Raw genomic sequence first — 18,735 nt, forward strand, 5'->3', positions numbered from 1 at the left:
ATCCGGGGTGTGGACGGCGCGGTGACGGCGGCCCTTGCGCGTCCCGGGGGCTCCCTCCAGCATCCGGCAGCTCACGCGAGGGGAGGAGGCCTCGCAGAGGCGGAAGTGTCCCAGAAGCCCCCGCGCGCGCGATGGCGACCCGGAACCGAAGTGGGGGAGGTCAGTTAGAATGAATGAAGGCTGCTTAGCTGGGTCTGCAGGCTTCCGGGGGGGAGGAAGAGAGGAGCAGATGGGGTGGGAGGGCAGGTGGGGGACCATATGGAGGAGGTAGATTTGGGGGAGGGTAGACAGGGGTGGAGTTGGGCAAATGGGGGAGGAGGAGGAGAAGACGGGGAGGAAGAGGGGAGCAGATGAGGAAGGAGGAGGTGGGGGGTAGATGGGGGGAGGTGGACTTGGGGGTAAATGGGGGGAGGAGACACACAGGGTGGGGTTTGAAGTGCTACCATAACGCAGGCAGTACCACTGGAGCCAAGGGATGGGGAGAGGCAGTGTGGACGGAGACCTGGGGGCAGAGGAGAGGAAGTTGATGGGTGTAGTAAGATACATCAAAGGCGAAAGGAAAGTGGGTCTGAGAAAAAGAGAAGGGAGAAAGAGAGGCAGGATTCTGCGGGTGAAAACCCCCGAGTCTTTGGTTTTCTTTGTGATGGGAATTCCAGCAATTGATGGCTGTCTGCCAGTGATTTGAGCATTGGCCTGCTAAACCCAGGGTTGTGAGAATCCTTGAGGGGGCCATTTAGGGATCTGGGGCAAAAATCTCTCTGGGGATTGGTCCTACTTTGAGCAGGGAGTTGGACTAGATGACCTCTAGCCCTGATCTTCTATGATTCTAAGAAAGTAGGTGCACATCTGCCAGCCTGAAACATAGACAAAGCAAGCTGCAATTTGCCACTGGTGTGAAGTCTGGGTAAGAAGGCCCAGCATTGCAAATTGCAGTTTTCTTTGTCTGCACTAAAAGTTTGCACAGGGTGTAGCTTCGTCAGTTGCTGGGGAATCAGGACATTTCTAATATAGTAAGGCCTTAGAAATTCTAATTACTGGAGCAATACAAGGACAAATCATTACAATGCATAAATACTTTTAATTTAATAATAAAAATTAACCAGCAAGAAGCTGCCATTTGATGGACGTAGATCAGGTGTTGTGAATTTAAATTTGGCCCCAAATGTATTTTTTTCAGAAGAAAGCTTTTATAAAACTGAAAGAACAGTAGACAAGTTTTTCATTTTAAGACTTCAGAGAAAGCAGTTTTTAAACGAATAGACATTTCCTGTAGTGTTTGAAAGCTAAAATTTTGCATCACTTAATAACCTGAAAGTGAAACTGGTTTAATTGATTATCATTGTTCTCCCTGACAGAAATGTAAATACCAAAGTGCCATGTAGGTTGGGTTTTAAAAATTCTTTCTGAGGATCTAAAGTATTATGAGTAATATCTGTTTAAAAAAAATGACATGATCATGTTGACAAAGAATGCACAATACTTTTGTCTGATTCTTGGGTGCCATATTTCAAGTTTGCACATAATTGCATAATTTCCTACTGCTCTCCATTCCAGTGAGGGATACCTGAAACTTTTGGAGAATTGAGATTTCACTACACTTTATAAAATACTAGTAAATGTTCTTTAGCACATTTGATGGAAGTAGCGAAAATGAAATCTGAGGGCCTCACTGCAATGCTCTGATCTTGAATCTTCCCTATGAAGGGGTGGGGAGAAACGGTTATGATTTAGGCTGTGTCTACACTGCCACTTTCAGCGCTAAAACTTTTGTCCTTCAGGTAAAGCTACCACCGCTCATTCAGGGTGGGTTTTTTTTAATTGCTGGGAGAGGGCTCCCCTGACGATAAAGCGTGTCTACACTGCCCACATCACAGTGCAGCTGCGGCGGTGCAAGTGGGTAGTGTTGATATACTCTGGGGGAAATGGGTGTGCAGATTAGGGAGCTCCTGCTGTATTTAACTATCTCAATGGCTAATTTAACTACCAGATAAGTACGCAGTGTGTTGCTTTAGAGAGAATGATAGAATTTGCCTGGAGACTCTTGACTTTGAAAGTTTACAATCATGGCTAAAACAAGAGACAGAGCAGAGATATCTTAAAAGACTGGCAGAGGAAGCTGAAGACAATGATATTATTCCAACTCCTCACTGATAAACGCAATGACTCCCTGTAGGGAGCAGGGGTTCGTGTAGATGTAGGGGATCATAACTGTCCAGCTTGCTGAAACATGGCACTACCTGCAAAAATGTAAAGACTAAAACTGCCTCGATGCAAGGAATAAAGGACTTGAGTAGAAAAGTTGATGGCAGTACAGAATGAGGTCTGCCAAACCTCATGACCTGGCTAAGGAAAGGGGTGTCCTGTTCTTTGCCAAGCTCTTTGAGCATCAGCCTGTGTCACAGCTGCTATCATCACTAAGGAAAAATGTTTGATCAGCTGAATGGCAGTGTTCACAAAGGTGCTATGCTGCTGCAGGAAATTCAATAAGAAGCATTCAAAAATGCCTGTGCTTTACGGGTCTCCCAGTACAACTCCACAAGTAGAATATTCAGGCTTGTTTATTATCTTGCAAAACCTGGTAGGCTTGTTTCAGATCTCCCCAGGACGGCCAGCTTGCAGCAGTGATGGCTTGGACGTTGGATGAAAGAACTGTTTGGTCCTTATCGGAGCCAAAATTGCTGAGTGGATGGCTCAAATGACATATGAAAAATGGAACTGGATTGGAACCAATATCAACCTAAAAGTGAAAGGCTCTGTAATTCATTTCCATCAAACGCCCACAAGCCAGCCAGCCTTCCTAAACTGGGGCCAGATTGGAACTGGTGTTGTAATAACCCTGTATTCCATTCCATAGAGTCTGTTTTTGGAAGTTTATGACCAACAGCTTGGAGAGTAAATAGTTTGGAGGTTCGGGGAGTACAAGTTGCCAAAGAGAACTTGAGTCGGCTTCCATTCCCTTTCACATTGTAGGGTTTTTCAATAGCCCGTCAGTTGCTTCTGTAAGTTCTATGAACACATATTTCCAGTTTCTGACTCTCCTTGTGTCCAGTGCTCTGTGAATAATTAACTTGCTTTTTGCAAGTCATAAAAAATGTGTCCCAGAGATCATCATCCAGTGCTGAAATGCAGCCATCTCTGGGCTGAGGCATGGTAGCTGTTAACCACACAGCAAAGCTGCACAAAGATCACTCACCCAGCAAAAGTGCAACTGCCTCTGGGGTGGGGCATGGCATGGTGTGCAACAGTTTAGTGCAAGGAGAAAACCCAATCCAATTGAAATCTAGGGAGACAGAAGGGAGTTTGCTAACGTGTCTAGCCCAAACTAGCTAACTCCATCATCCTAATATTCTGACCTCCAGACTGGAATGTGTTTGGTTCAAAAGATGCCATGGCATTTCCCCCAAGAGTATGAGCATTAAAATCCTAGATCAAGACTTTGAAAATTGACCAGTGAGGTGCCCAACTTGAGGAACCTTAAAGGGGCCTGGTTTTCAGAACGTGCTGAGCCACCTGCTTATGATGTGATTTTTTGATCTACACATTCCAGTCTGGGGGCTAGTCTCGATTTATTTCTGAATGTTTTCTGGAAGGCTGGTCTTGCTGTTAAGGTATTAAGTTAGGATTTAGGGACTTGAGCAACCCACTTTCCCACGTCATCATGATCATATGGCAACTCCCATGATGGAATGGTTAAGATAATCAAGAGAACACTCCACGGAGAGTAAAGTGGATATAGTTTCTGCTGTTATTGGCTGAAGGCCTTCAACTGTATTGTGACATGTCTGTTGTGAGGTCATCAAGGTGTATGCAGGGGCTTCAGACTGCATTGATCAAGAGAGGCAGCAGGAGGAACAGCTGCCACTTCCAGCACAGCTGAGTGAGAGGGGACCCAGGGAATGGGGTACCACCAGCCCTGTTGAGGAGAACCTGATGCACTGATGAGGTTACTTGCCCTGTTGAGGGAAACCTGAATCAAAGAAGGGCTTACCACCAGCTCTGCTGAGGGGAATTTTATGAGAGGTTACCAGCCTATGAAGAGAATCCCTCTCGGGCAGAGTGTAACATCATGGAGAAGAATTCACCCAAGCCTGCACTGAAACACCCAGCAATTGGTATTGACTTGGGCACCACTAAATCCTGCGTGGGCCTCTTCCAGGACGGCAAGGTGGAAATAATTGTCAACAACCAGGGCATCCGCACCACACCCAGCTGCGTGGCCTTCACTGAGACGGGGAGGTTGATAGGGGATGAGGCAAAGAACCAGGCAGCCCTCAACTCTCCTAACATCATATTCAGTGCCAAGCGCTTGATTGGCCGAACATCTGAAGACCCTGTTGTGCAGGCAGATGCGGAGTTCTGGCCCTTCCAGATAGTGAAAGCTGAAGGAAAGCCCCAGGTGCAGGTGTCCTACAAGGGAAAGGAGAAGGTTTTCTACCCAGAGGAGATTTCTGCCATGGTGCTGGGTAACTTGAAGGAGATGGCTGAGGACTACCTGGGCCACCCCATCACCCATGCCATTGTTACTGTGCCAGCCCACTTCAATGACTCTCAGCGCCAGGCCACCAAAGATGCTGGGGCGATCGCCGGCCTCAATGTGCTGAGGATCCTCAGTGAGACTACAGCTGCTGCCCTGGCCTACAGCCTAGACAACCCTAGCAATGGAGAACACAACGTGCTTATCTTTGACCTGGGTGGAGGAACCTTCAATGTCTCCGTCCTCACCATTGATGGGAGCATCCTTGAGGTGAAGGCTACCTCTGGGGACACCCATCTGGGAGGGGATGATTTTGACAACCGCCTGGTGAGCTTCTTCATAGACGAATTCCTAAAGAAACATCAGGAGAACGTCAGCAAGGACAAGAGAGCTGTGTGGAGGCTCAGGAGGGCTTGCGAGGCAGCCAAACGCACCCTGTCCTCCAACATCAAAGCCAGTATCGACTTGTACTGCCTGTACAAAGGGATCGATTTCCATGCAGACATCACCCGGGCCCAGTTCGAGGAGCTGTGTGCTGACCTCTTCCGAGGGACCCTGAAGCCCGTGGAGAGGGCGCTGCAGGATGCAAAGCTGAGCCAGGCCCAGATCCATGATGTTGTCCTGGTTGGCGCCTCCACCCGCATCCCCAAGATCCAGGAACTGCTGCAGGATTTCTTTGGCGGCCGGCAGCTGAACAAAAGCCTCAACCCGGATGAAGCTGTCGCCTATGGGGCAGCAGTTCAAGCCGCCATCCTGATCGGAGAGAGGTCAGAGGTCACGAGGGGCTTGCTTGCCCTGGATGTGGTGTCCATGTCTCTGGGGATTGAGACGGACGCAGGGAAGATGCACACCCTGATCAGACGCAACACTGCCATCCCCGTGGTGGTAACTCGGACCTTCACCACCTTCGATGACCATCAGTCTGACCTGCTCATCCGTGCCTATGAGGGGGAGAGAGCTACTGCCAAGGAGAACCACCTGCTTGGCCGTTTCCTTTTGAAGGGCATTTCCCCCGCTCCCCGTGGCATGGTCTTGGTGGAGGCGACCTTCTATATTAACGCAGATGGCATCCTGACTGTGTTTGCCCTGGACAAAGTCGCCGGCAATGCCAACCCCATCGCTGTGGATGCCAACAAGGGGCGACTGAGCAGACAGGAGATACAGAAGTTAGCGGCGGAGGCTGAGAAATACCGAGCTGAGGATAGGGCACAGAAATGGAAATTGGCCACTAAGAACTACCTTCAGTCCTGCGCTTTCAGTGTGAAGCGGACCTCGGAAGATATCCTTAACTACTTCACCTTGCAGGCCAAGAAGAAGGTGATGGAGAAATGTCAGCTGGCCTTCTCCTGGCTGAGTCCAACTGGATGGCTGAAGAGGAGGAGGTCAGGCCCTATGAAAATGGTCTCGGGGAACTCCCTCCCAGGACTTAAACGCCTCAGTAACAGCACCACGGGCATCAACAGAACAAAACCAAACAAGTTTGTGGTCACCACTTGCAGTTTGACTTTCCAGTTTACCCAAACTACCACTGTGATCTATCCATAGGAAGTCCTAGCAGGGACCAAGGACGCAAGGCTTGCTGGTTGCTGTTGATTTACCTGGATTTACCATCTCATATAGCCAATTCATAAATGGGAACTTTCCATGAATAACAGCCATCGGCCTCAATAAATTCTGCCTCTCATACATGTCTGTACAGGTGCATTTACTAATTACTGGGCAAATAGCTCGCTCCATGGAGTGTATGCCACAGCTGTATTTGGACTGCGATGTTTAAAGGAACCTAAGAGAGTTAGGTGCCAAATCCCATTAAACTTCACCGGGAGTTGGGCACTTAATTTCCTTAAACTCCTTCCAAAATACTAGCCTTGGCATCAGTTGTAGAGGGACTTTTGAACAGGTTTGTGTGTTTATTGTAGAACCTATAGAAAATGTCTCCTTTCCAAAGGATAACCTAGAAATGTCCAAATTTTAGGGAGAGATTCTAGTCTGTTATGCTAGGGTAAATCTGAAGTGACTCCATTGAACCTAGCAGAGTAAGGAGCAGCTTCTGATCTCAGTTACACTGGGGTAAATCTGGAGTAACTCCAGTTAAGTCAAAATAGTCACAATCAAGATTGTGATCTGCTATCCAGATGTAAATCTCTGTTGGCTCTGGAGATACGTATCTTTTCAGATATATCCCCTCTTACTTGTCTCCTCTGTAATCTAAACAGCCTGCGTCTTTTATAAACTGATTGAGTCTGTCCATGCCGCCAAAACAATTCCTTAGCTACTTACCTTTGGATCTCTTCAGTTTCTTCTATAATATGCCAAAATTACTAGATCTGGGGAAAATGTTTGCTATGTAAAAGAAAAAAATCCACAAAACTTGTCAACTCGTGTGCTCTGTGACAGATATAAAACTCATACGTTCAAAGAAGTGTTGAGATCCTCTAAAAGCTAAAACTGTTTTTTAGTGACTGCAGTCCAGGGAATAAAAGATCTGGAAATCTGGGTTCCCAACATACTTTGCAAATACAGCCTGCGCTCTGCATTATTCCTGCAGAGCTATCATTGCTCTCTGTAGAACATGAATTCAAGCTATCTTCCTGCTGTGAGTGAGGAAAGAGCTCATTTCAGATTCATCACAGCAAATGGTAAAATAACGTAAAGCGGTCTAAGACCGAGTGAAACAAGACAAGGAAATGCTATGCTGCCCTCTGTTGAGTGGAATCCTAACCCCTAAAGAAGATCCATCTCTCAAGTGGTGAAGGCCTGTTCTTTAAAGGAGGAAGATGGGCTGAGGAATGACCCTGATGTCGTCAGCTCTAAATGACAGCCCTCTACTGGTTGAGCTACATGACAATTCTTATTGCTGGTAAAAATAGAAGGTCATATCGGCCTTGTCGGTGCACAAGTTGTACTGTACCAGTGCAGTTAAAATGATATAATCCCTGCTCAACTCCAGTGTGGATGCAGTTACACCAGTTTAAAGGTGTCATACTAGTAGAGTTTATTCCTGTTCGGGAAGAGAAATACTGTTCTGGTAGAAGTACACTTATGCCTGCTTCTACACTAGAGGTTGTACTGATAGAACGATAGTTAAAAAACATACCTCTAACCAGCTAAATACAAAAATTGTTTAGACCAGGCCTGAGTCTCTCTCTGGGGCCATTTGGTCTGGTATCCAGGAGGACACAGGACAGGTTGTGGACTAACCCACAGATGAGAGCTAGTTCAGGGTTCTTGATGGAGACACGGGGCTGGGATACTTCCATCCAGAGATTAACGCCAGAAGAAAGGCAGGTCTTTCTCCACGAAGAAGAGGAAAGGAGTCAGCTGTCACAGTTCCTGAGATAACTGCACCTGTGACTGGAACAGAGCAGATAACTGATTTTTTTAGTTTGGGATTTGAACCAAAAAATCCAGGTGGGGGGAAAAAAAATTTGGTTTGCTTTGAACCTTTTTCATTTAGGGTGTTTTTCACCCTTTTTAAAAACTTCTTTTTAAAAAAAAAATCTGAATTTCAAAACAAAGCACTGTTTTGAAATTAAAAGTGGCAACATTTAGTTTTAAAATGGCAGAAATAAACCATTTAGACATTTTTAGCTCTTTTCCGGCCAAAACTATTTGCTGAATTCAACCTGCATTTGTGATGAGTTTCAGTGGCCTAAAAATGTATTTTTTGGTGTATTTACTATTCATTGAAAATGTAATCTACTTCTGACCCCTTTGTGGCCTCCTTGAGGGCTGTGATGCTGGCAGACCAGGTCATGTCAGAGGGTAGTGAGGCCAATTCACATTTGTATTAATATAGATCAAAGTGATTGTATAGGGTCTTTAAACTTCATGAAAAGGACGGGAATGTTACTTGCATTGTTTCCACTTCTCTGTACCCTGTTGCAATGCAATAACAAACATTTACACTGTGTATACTCCTGTAACTAAATAACCCATGCAAATGAAGGAGAGGCTAATTTCAAAGCAAGTGGCCACTGTGTGTGATGACCGGAGGTCAGAGACTCTTAAGTGCATTCCTCACTCACCTTTGTTAAAGGAAAAGCCACATGGGTAGTGTTGCTGTCAGCTTTTCTGTGAGAAAAAGCTTTAAAGATGGATTCTGGGAAAGATCCTTCAGCTCTGGCCCATAGGGACTCTTACAGGCAAGTGTACCAGATAAAAGGCGGAGATCCCCTGAGAGAGACTGGGTACCCTGACCAGACTTTTGGGAAACTGGCAGTTTATTACATCACTGCCATCATTTGGAATTACGAACGGTGACTCACCTGTACATATATTTTACCCACTTTAACCTCTCAATAACGCTCATTTCTTTTTCTGAGCTAATAAATCTTTAGTTAGTTTACTACAGAATTGACTATTAGTGTTGTCTTTGGTGTATGTTCTGGGTACCAATTGTTCTAGGGTAAGTGACTGGTCTCTTGGGACTCAGAGCAACTTGATGTGATGTGAATTTTGGTTTAAGTGACCGTTATCACTAAGTTCGGTTTGTCTGGGTGACAAGAGAGGCTGGACAATCAAGGAGACAGTCTGTGACTCCATGCTAAGACTGGGATCGTGATCCAGGAGCTCACATTTGTTACTGGTTTGGTGAAATGTGATTATAGAACACACCACCAAGAAGGGGTGTCTGCCCCAAGGTCGGCACTCTCAGTTGTGAGCCACTCGAGACAGCGTGACAAGGGTGTCCCATTTAGTCCTCAGGCCTCTAGCCATTACCTTTTCCCAGGTGTGATCCCGCAATCCACTCCCTCCAGATGGAGCATGTAGGTTGCGGAAACCTGCAATTCACTGGAATGACCTCAACAGGCCTGAACCCCTGCAGTCCCGTTCTCTCAGGGGCAGTGACATGGTCAGCCAGGGACCAGCCAGCTCTCCTAGAACAAAGTACTGTTTATTCAGAAGCATTTCAGAGAAAGGAGATGATGATTTCAGAGAAAACATACCAGGAAACCAAGCACTTATTTGCAGGTCTAGTCTACCAGGCAGTGGCACATCTTCCCCCTGGGGATTAAAATACTTCAGACCCTTTCTGCAGGGTCTGTCTCCCTTGATCACGGTTTCATGCTGGTCCTTAGCTCGTATCTGCGTCAGGGTGGTGGTTTTATACCATTTTCAGTTCTTTGTTTGCCAGGCTGCTTGAGCGAGGTCAAAACAGTCTATGCAGCTTCACCAGGACCAAACTTCGCCAGACTTGTAACTTGCCTTAGGGGTTGGCATTATTCTTCCACGCCCCCACCCAGGGAAACCTTGTAACTCCCCCGTTGAATCAGGAATCTGATCACTAGCCAGTAAAGATACGTGCAACATCAAGTTGATGCAATAGATTTTGATGGTTCTGTGTGTCCATAGTATCTGTCACATCAAGCCATGGCTGCGCACGAGCACCACGTGTCCGTCCCAGACCAGCTGAATCTGGACCTGGCTGGTTTGGAGTTGTCTTGGGGTGGTTCAGTTGTGTGGAGCCCACCACGTGCCTCCATGTCTCAAGCTCTTACAGTCCACAGGTGCAATGAAACCAGGTGGAAAAGAGCTGGGATCCAGGGTCAGGAGAGAATCATAGATGACCGTGTAGCACTGGAAGGGACAGCAATAGGTCATCAAATCCATTCTGCACTCAAGGAAGCACTATGTCAGGGCTGCCCGGGGCGGGGGGGGGGGAGGGAGTGGGGCAATTTGCCCCGGGCCCCATGAGCCCTGGCCTGGTGGTGGTCCGGGTCTTCGGCAGCATTTCGGCGGCGGGGGGCCCTTCAGTCACTCTGGGTCTTCGGCAGCATTTCAGCGGCGGGGGGCCCTCCAGTGCTGCCGAAGACACGGAGCGCCTGAAGGGCCCCCCGCCGCCGAAATGCTGCCGAAGACCCAGGGCCGCCCAGAGGATTCAGGGGGCCTGGGGCAAAGCAGGGGAGCTGCGGTGCCTGTGCTCACCTGGCGGCGGCCCATCCCCAACAGGTGTTTGTCTAACTTGTTCTTAAAAACCTCCAATGATGGAGACTCCACAACCTCTCGGCAATTTATTCCAGTGCTTAGCCACCCTACGAGAGCCTACAGCAGCACAGCTCTATGTCCAGTCTCCGGTCACCGCACAAAAAGGGGGGGTTAGTGGGTTACCGATTGTTGTAATAAACCAGGGGTAGGCAACCTGTGGCACGCGTGCCGAGGGCGGCACGTGAGCTGATTTTCAGTGGCACTCGCACTGCCCGGGTCCTGGCCACCGGTCCGGGGGGCTCTGCATTTTAATGTAATTTTAAATGAAGCTTCTTAAACATTTTAAAAACCTTATTTACTTTACATACAACAATATTTTAGTTCTATATTATAGACTTATCGAAAGAGACCTTCTAAAAACATTAATGTATGACTGGCACGCAAAACCTTAAACTAGCGTGAATAAATGAAGACTCGGCACAGCACTTCTGAAAGGTTGCCAAAGGGGGGGATAGCTGAGTGGCTTGAGCATTGGCCTGCTAAACCCAGGGTCATGAGTTCAATCCCTGAGGGGGCCATTTAGGGAACTGGGGTAAAAATCTGTCTGGGGATTGGTCCTGCTTTGAGCAGGGGGTTGGACTAGATACCTCCTGAGGTCCCTTCCAACCTTGATATACTATGACCCCTGTAATAAAGGACAAAAGGCACCTGTGTCAATAATAAAAAGAACAGGAGTACTCGTGGCACCTTAGAAACTAACAAATTTATTTCAGCGTGAGCTACAGCTCACTTCTTCGGATGCAATAATGTCATCTGATGCCTGCGGAAAAGAAAAGCCATTAGTTAAAGTGACCCTGCAGCCAATGTTCCCTCTAATTTGTCCCATCCTTGTGTGGAATGAATGTTATGTGCACCAATATGGAGGTGATGTGTAGTGGGGGTAGGGCCGAGGGGTGTGGGAGGAAGCTTGGGGCGAGGGGTGAGGACTCTGGCTGAGGATGCAGGCTCTGGGGTGGGGCCGGGGATGAGGGGTTTGGGGTGCAGGCTGCCTGGGGCTGCAGCGGGCAGAGAGGACTCCCTCCAGCCCTCTCCCCAGCCGCAGGAGCCCGTGGGAGAGGCGTCTCTCCTCTCTGTGCTGCTGCCCCGGGGGCTGGGGGAGTTGCCGAAACTCGGCACGCCCTAAGCTCGCCTCTCACCCCACGCCCCTGAGGGCAGTGTGCATGGCTGTGCACCTTGGAGGGAATGTAGCCTGCAGCGATAGCATGATGGGCTGCCTGTGCATCATCCCAGCGACTCCATATCACAGGAACGCTGTTTTAGGGTGACCAGCTGTCCCGATTTTATAGGGACAGTCCAGATTTTTGGGTCTTTTTCTTATATAGGCTCCTATTACCCCCCACCTCCTGTCCCGATTTTTCACATTTGCTGTCTGGCCACATTACGCTGTTTACAAGTATCACAATGATTCCATCCCTCCCCCCCCCCCCACACACACACACTGCAGATTCCTCCAGAAGCTTGTCTGCAGACACAGCTGAGTGCTGCTGCTGCTGTTTTGAAGAAGAGAGGCTCCCAGCTGCCAACACTGGGGCTGGAGGGGCAGCTCCTACTGCTGAGTGGGGACTCGGGGAGGCAGCTTTTGCACCCATTCGAGCAGCTGTGGGCGGAGCCGCCGTCCCCACTGTTGTTAGGGTGTCCAGCTCTGGGAGGGGATGGACTGTCATGTGAGCAAATGTACTGATGTGGGAGGGTAAACGTTTGCAGGATCAGGTGCAAAAGGGGGAAGTGGAAGTACCCAAAGTGCTGCCAGGTACAAAGGGAACAAACTGGAAGTAATGGGGGTAGGGGGGAGATGTTCTCCCAGTGCTAGTGACCGTGACTTGTACCATAGGAGGTAACATGTTTGCACGTAGACGTGTGCTTTTTAAATGGGTGAGGTCCCTTTAAGCATAAGTTTCAGTTTCCTGGACTCGTTTATTTCCTTCTAGCAGAAAGTGAAGAGCCTGTCGAGGAGAGAAACGAAACTGGGGGGAAATGAAATGAACGGCACCAGGGGAAGAGCTTGGGCGAAGGGGTGGAGCAAAGAGATGGGGATATAAAGAGGCAGCTGGCTGGCTTGGGTCCTCTAGCAGCTACATCCTGATCTGCAGGGAGGTGGCTTGTCCTCGGCTCCACTGGGTACAGCTGTGCAAGGTAAAAAGGAGGCGCAAGCTCTCTGCTCAGTCACGGGATAAATGCAAGGTCATTGCATGGAGCTGGAGAGAGAGACTCTGGACTGAGACGAGAATTGAGGATTTTAAACTCGTAGGAGTGACAGCTGGGGTTGGGAAGGAATTTTCCCCTGTGTCAGGTTGGCAGAGACCCTGGGATTTTTTTTGCCTTCCTCTGCAGCAGGCGGCACGGGTCACTTGCAGGTTCAAACTTGTATAAATGGTGGATTCTCTGTAACTTGAACTTTTGAAATCATGATTTGAGGACTTCAATAACAGAGCCAGAGGTTGGGGGATCTGGTCCATTACAGGGGTGGGTGGGTGAGGTTCTGTCGCCTGCAATGTGCTGGAGGTCAGACCAGATCAGTGGTTCTCAAATAGGGATATTGGTGCCCCTGGGGTACTCGAGGTATTCCAGGGGGCACTCAATCATCTAGATCAATGTTTCTCAACTAGGGGGATGCAGCCTCCAGGACAGAGGTGGGTAAACTTTTTGGGCTGAGAGCCACATCTTGGTGGGGAAATTGTATGCAGGGTCGGGACAGGGGCTTGGGGTGCATGAGGGATGTGGGGTGTGGGAGGGGGTGCAGTGTGCAGGAAGGGGTTCAGGGCAAGGGATTGGGGCAGAGGGGTATGGGGTGCATGAGGGGTCAGGGAAGGGGTCAGGGAAGGGGTTGGGGTGCAGGAGGGATGCAGACTGCAGGAGGGGCTCAGGGCAGGGGTTAGGGTGCAGGAGGGGTGTGGAGTGTATGAAGGGGCTTAGGGCAGGGAGTTGGGGTGCACAAGGGGGCTCAGGTAGTGGGGTACAGGAGGGTGCTGGTGCATGAGGGGTTCAGGGCAGGAGCTTGGGGTGCGTGAGGGAGTGCGGGATGTGGGAGGGGATGCGGTGTGCAGGAAGGGGCTCAGGGCAAGGGATGGGGCAGAGGAGGGGTGTGGGGTATATGAGGGGACTCAGGGAAGGGGGTGCAGGAGGGGTGTGGGGTGCGCAAGGGGGCTCAGGGCAGGGAGTTGGGGTGCAGGAGGGGTGTGAGGTGCAGGCAGGGGGCTTAGGGCAGGGAGTTGGGGGGGCGGGGTGCAAGCCGGACCCGTGCCGCTCTAGGAAGCACTGCGGCCCCTGGGGGAAGTGTGTGTGTGTGGAGGGAGGTGGCAGAGGGCTCCACATGCACTGTCCTTGCTGCGCCTCCAGGTACCTCCCCCACAGCTCCCATTGGCCGCGGTTCCCTGTTCCTGGCCAATAGGAGCTGCGGGGGGTGGTGCCTGGAGGCAAGGGCAATGCTTGGAGCCCTCTGCCCCCCACCCAGGGGCTGCAGGGACATGGTGCTGGCCGCTTCTGCAGAGCGGCGCGGGGCCCATGGCGCCACGGGGGCAATCCCGTGGGCCGGATCCAAAGCCCTGAGGAGCCGGAGCCGGCCCGCAGGCAGGAGTTTGCCCCCTCCCCCCCCCCCCCAAGCTAGGAGAAGTCACTGGACAGGTTTCGGGGAGTTGCAAGTGCATGGCTGGCATTATGGGGTGGCAAGCAGAGCAGTTGTCCCACGTTCCATGCCCCGGGGGACCCCATGAAGCTAAGTTACATGCTTCAGCCCCCTGCCTGGGGCTCGGGCTTCCGACAAGGCTGATGCGTGACAAACAGGCTCAAGTATCATCCTGAAATGTACGTACAATATTTATATTCCAGTCGATTTATTTTATAATTAGAAGGTAAAAATGAAAGTCAGCAATGTGTCAGGAACTGTGTGGCTGTGACGCTTCTGTATTTTTATGTCTGATTTTATAAGCAAGTAGTTTTTAAGTGGAGGTGAAACTTGGGGTACGCAAGACAAATCAGCCTCCTGAAAGGAGCACAGGAGTCTGGAAAGGTTGAGACCCACTGGACTAGCTGATCACGATGGTCCCTTCGGACCCGAAAGTCTATGAGACATGAGCCTGGCTCATAATGCCCAGCCCCAAATCCTGGGGAATGGACAGCTTGTTCTTCCAATGTGTTCGTGGTACCTTCTGTGGAATATCCTTGTGAGAGCTTGGGAACCCTTTGGGGAAGGCGAGCGTTTACCTGTCATCTCCAGCAGAGGGCAGTGGTGCGCGCACACCCCTCCCTCCCCCCATTGACTGGCAGCAGCGGAATGATAACAGGGCGGGGGGCTGGTGTCACTTTTGTACCTGCAGGTGCCTAGCAGGAAGAAACCCCCCCTCGGGCGCCATGTGGCGGCAATCCCAGCTTCTCTTCCTGGTGTGTCTGGTTCTGTCCAGTGGCTCTGCTGACAGGTGGAGAGGTACGTTTAGTTTTGCTTATTTCCATTGCCCCCCAAAATCAAAATCCGCTTGGTGCGGGGGCCAGGTGCTTCATGGACAGACAGCGCTGGAGACTGCGCGGCTTCTGCTTTCTCCTTGCCATGGGCAACGGCATTGATGGCACAGGGGAAGCTCTGCCATCGCCCTACCCTGGAAGTGAGCCCCCATGGCCTGTGCAGTCCTTGCTCCCTTCCCTGCAGACCCCTAAACGCCCACGTGTGCGCGATGGATGCTTGTGTGATAGGCACCGTCATCGCTATAGCATCATAGGCTTGCATGGTGTCTTAGAAGTGGCCTAGTAGCACTCACAGCCTTAACTTGAGCCCCATGACGGCTTCTCTTCTCGGGAACTCCCAACTTCCGGAGAGTTTCGAGACCTGGCCTCTGCCCAAAAATTTGTTTTGGTTGGGTTTTTTTAAAATGTTTTTTCTTTGGTGACAAATCACAGCTCATCTCCTTCCGAGCACAAGAAGAGGGGTGGGGGAAATACTCTTGTGACCTTTCTTTAGAGCATTGCAACCCAGGGCATAAAATGCAGAACTCTGAGACCGGATCCTGCTGGTGGATCGCTGCACCCACGTGGATCCTCACGCTGGATCAGGCCCTGGGTGTGGAACTAGTTCTTGCTCAGATGCACCTCTGGGTGTTCCAGAGAAACCTGGCTTTGATTGGACCAGTGTGGCAAGTACAGAAACACGAGCAGAGGGAATTGTCACACAGATAAGAGGTGGGGGGAGCTGTCCGATACCGTGTTGTTTGTGGTATTAAAGGCTGTGTTGTGATAAATACGCACAAGAGTTACAGGTCCTGAGCCCAACTTTAACTGCAGCCTTTTCTGGCTGGAAGGCCTGATGGGTCAGCACCCAGATCACTGCTTCATCCAGGAAAACATGGAGACGAGGTCCCCGCCTCTTATAGTTTATAATCTAGGGCACTACCCTCTGCACCCAGAGAAGTCACCGGGGGCTCTGCATGAGTGTCGGTGTTCCCGTGCATGGATCCAACTGCAGGATTGTGGCCTAAACGAGCCTCTCTCCCCCTGCCAGAATCCCTTCTTATTTTGTATGTGCAAAAATAAAAACCAATGCCCTCCCCCCCCTCACATGCCCTCTCTAACCCAGAAGCCCCAGTAATACTCAAACTGTTTCTCTGTCATTCTCTTTAGATGATGAAGAGGAGGATGGCTGCACGCTAATAGATGCTCTCCCGTACATGGTCGTGGGAGGAGGTGGGTTATTAATGCCCATCCCCAATGGAGGCCGGGGGCGGGGGAGGGAGGGGGCAGAGGAAAAGTGCATGACCCTGGAGCAGTCCCATCCATACAGCCCAGGGTAACAGTAGAGGGTTTTGTAGCAGTGTGAGCATGTGTGTGTGCTGAGTTTGTTCGTTCTCCTCGCAGCACAAGGTGAGGATGGGAGGGGAGAGCAGGTGAAGTCTAATGCTGCAGACAGTCCTTAACATGCTATATGACCCCGTGTCAACCAAACAGGGCCTTCCTCCTGTATGAACGCCTCGCTCGGGCTGGGTGGCTTGGGCTTCGAAAGGGGGCTGAAACAGAAACGCCTCTGATCTAATCTGTCTCTCTGTGCCCCAGCTGCTCTGATGTATGCAGGACCAGCCGTGCTGGCTTCATTGGGGTTCCAGGCCACTGGCATAGCAGCCAACTCCGTGGGTTCCTGGTTGATGAGCTGGTCTGCCATAAGTTCGGGAGGCGGCGTGCCTGCAGGGGGAGTCGTGGCCACGCTCCAGAGCCTCGGTAGGTGGGATGTGCCCCGTGCAAGGAACACTTCAAACTCAGCGTGAGCTTTTAAAGAGCTTATTCCCCTTTCACTCAGGATTGCTAGGATGGGGGGTGCTTTGGAAGAAGAGCAGGGGGCTGGGAGTTGTGGCACTTGGGGGAGGGGGGCTTTTAGAACTAGAGGTTCCAACTGAGACCAAACACCCCTCTTCACCGGTATGGTGAGAGAACCCCTGCCCCGGGGAGTTACCGTTCTAAATAGCCAAGGCGAGAAGGGGTGTGGGGGGGAGGGCAGCAGAGACCGAGGGGCAGTCACTTGCCCCAGGTCCTGTACAGCGGAGCCAGGAACAGAAGCCAGGAGTCATGACGCCCGCTCGTGAAATAGGTGAGGTCAGATTGGGACCCTGTGACTCTCCCTTTATCGACAGAGCCCAGGCCGGCTTCTCTCCTGGACAGTGCGGGCGTTGGATCTGTTCCCTGTCCGCCACCGGATTGACTGGGGTCTGCGCTGGCTATTCACTAGCCTTTGTTCTGTGTTCCTTCCAGGGGCCCAAGCAGGCAGCGTGGCCTGGGGGTCGATCGGCTCCAAGCTGGGCTACTCTGCCCACCAGAACTTCATCTGCGGCAAGAAGCAGAAGTCCAAGAAGCAGTAATCCCCCTCCCCCCGCAGCTCTCCTCTCGCCGGCTGTCGGGAAAGCTACCTCTGGGCTCGCCACACCGAGCCTGGGCATGGGCGCGGTTTGACGTCTGTATTTGGGGGAAGGGGTGTGATGTAATTCTCAAGGGGTTTGCTCTAATTCCTACTGAAATCAATAGACGTGTTTGGCCAGGTCTACGCTACCCATTTAGTGCGGTATAACTGTGTCACTCAGGTGTGAAACATCCACACGCCTGAGCAACACAGCTATGCCAGCCCCCCGGCGGGGGTCTGGACGCAGGAGAGATCTGGATGCATAGGGGCTTGTTGGGGGATTCCAGGTGCAGAGGGAATGGGATGCTGTGGGGAGGGGGGTCCAGATGAAGGTAGTTGGGGCACAGCAGGGTGGGTGTGGGTGCGGGGGGGGGCAGCCGAATGCATGGGGGTTGGGTGGACCAGGGGAGGGCAGCTCCCTGCACAGTGACCCTTCCCCCCCTCACCTTTGGCGTGATGGGGGGTGGGGAAGCAGCTTTGGAGGGAGGGAGTTGCCAAAGGTGGTTGGTGCAACCATTAAACGGTTCCCTGAAGAAAGTGCCTGAACAGAGTGTGGCTATGGAGTTTAACCCTTTCTGGGCCGGGGAGTGGGAGACAGGCCAGCAGCCTACAAGAGGCGGCTGAGGAAAAATTAAAAATAAAATAAAACCGTGTTTGCAGACAGGAATCTGGATAGTCGTGTTGATTGACCACACGGTGCATGTCCATCAGTCACCAGGCCGGCAGCAGCAGGAATTACAGCGGAAGTGCCCAGGGCTTCCTGCGTCACACAGTTCCTGTAGTGCTCTAAACAGTGCATGGTGGAGCGGCTGCTTGGCAATAATGAGTGTGCCGTGCACCAGGCTTCTTCCCCTGGAGTGCAGCCTACTTCAGAGCCCCCTCCAGCACAGCGGCAACCCTCCCTCCCCAGCCCCCACCCCGCTGCTCTGCCTGGCTCTGTCTCCTCAGGGAAGAGGACTGGTCACTGCTCTTCTGTTCTCCCCTTCAACGCAGCCCCGCCCCTAGTAGGGGCAGTAGGGGAAACTGACCAGCACAGGTAAGCGCCCTGTGTCACCCGCTCACGCCCACCCCAAGTTCCTCTGGGCCCACCCAAGGGGCGGGGGGGAAGCAACTCCTCCCCTGGTGCCTTGTACCTGCGGATCAGTGTCACTTTCATCACATGGGGCTGGGTACCCAGCTCCTGGCATCACCTCTCCCTCCCACAATGTTCCTCCACGGGGAGGAAGTAGGAGGCAACTTGGCCTCGTATAGTTTAGGGGGGCAATGCCCCCCGTCTACCTCCACCCGCACTCCCTACCCTATGAGCCTGGGCCCTTATTGAGGGCACCAATGCGGCACTTAAGGTGATTCCATTTTTGTTTGTAGCTCCTCCAGGGCAGGATCACTGCCCTGCCTGTCTGTCGCT

General features: G+C 51.2%; 1 protein-coding gene and 1 pseudogene across 2 annotated transcripts; both read left to right on the forward strand.

Annotated features, from left to right (window-relative positions):
* The first annotated feature begins 19 nt into the window (after positions 1-19).
* On the forward strand, positions 20-17,997 carry IFI6 (interferon alpha inducible protein 6). 2 transcript variants are annotated; one of them, XM_039511283.1, is made up of 5 exons: positions 20-159; positions 14,776-14,882; positions 16,067-16,129; positions 16,496-16,657; positions 17,186-17,997. In XM_039511283.1, exons 2-5 carry the CDS (start codon positions 14,810-14,812, stop codon positions 17,290-17,292), a joined length of 405 nt encoding a protein of 134 aa, XP_039367217.1. In that variant the 5' UTR covers positions 20-159; positions 14,776-14,809; the 3' UTR covers positions 17,293-17,997. The 2 variants fall into 2 exon arrangements, with proteins under 2 accessions (XP_039367217.1, XP_039367216.1); XM_039511282.1 differs by lacking the exon at positions 20-159 and adding an exon at positions 12,441-12,595.
* On the forward strand, positions 3,804-6,162 carry LOC120389075 (annotated as a pseudogene).
* Positions 17,998-18,735: the final 738 nt, after the last annotated feature.

This window comes from Mauremys reevesii, linkage group 23 (genome assembly GCF_016161935.1).
Source record: "Mauremys reevesii isolate NIE-2019 linkage group 23, ASM1616193v1, whole genome shotgun sequence".
NCBI lineage: Eukaryota > Metazoa > Chordata > Testudines > Geoemydidae > Mauremys > Mauremys reevesii.

What these genes read in the sequence shown, in the direction of transcription:
- IFI6 (XM_039511283.1), top strand. Translation starts at nt 14,810, where the DNA reads ATGTGGCGGCAATCCCAGCTTCTCTTCCTGGTGTGTCTGGTTCTGTCC. An exon ending in GTACATGGTCGTGGGAGGAG is followed by an intron (nt 16,130 to 16,495) that starts GTGGGTTATTAA and finishes TCTGTGCCCCAG; the next exon opens with CTGCTCTGATGTATGCAGGA. An exon ending in GGCCACGCTCCAGAGCCTCG is followed by an intron (nt 16,658 to 17,185) that starts GTAGGTGGGATG and finishes TGTTCCTTCCAG; the next exon opens with GGGCCCAAGCAGGCAGCGTG.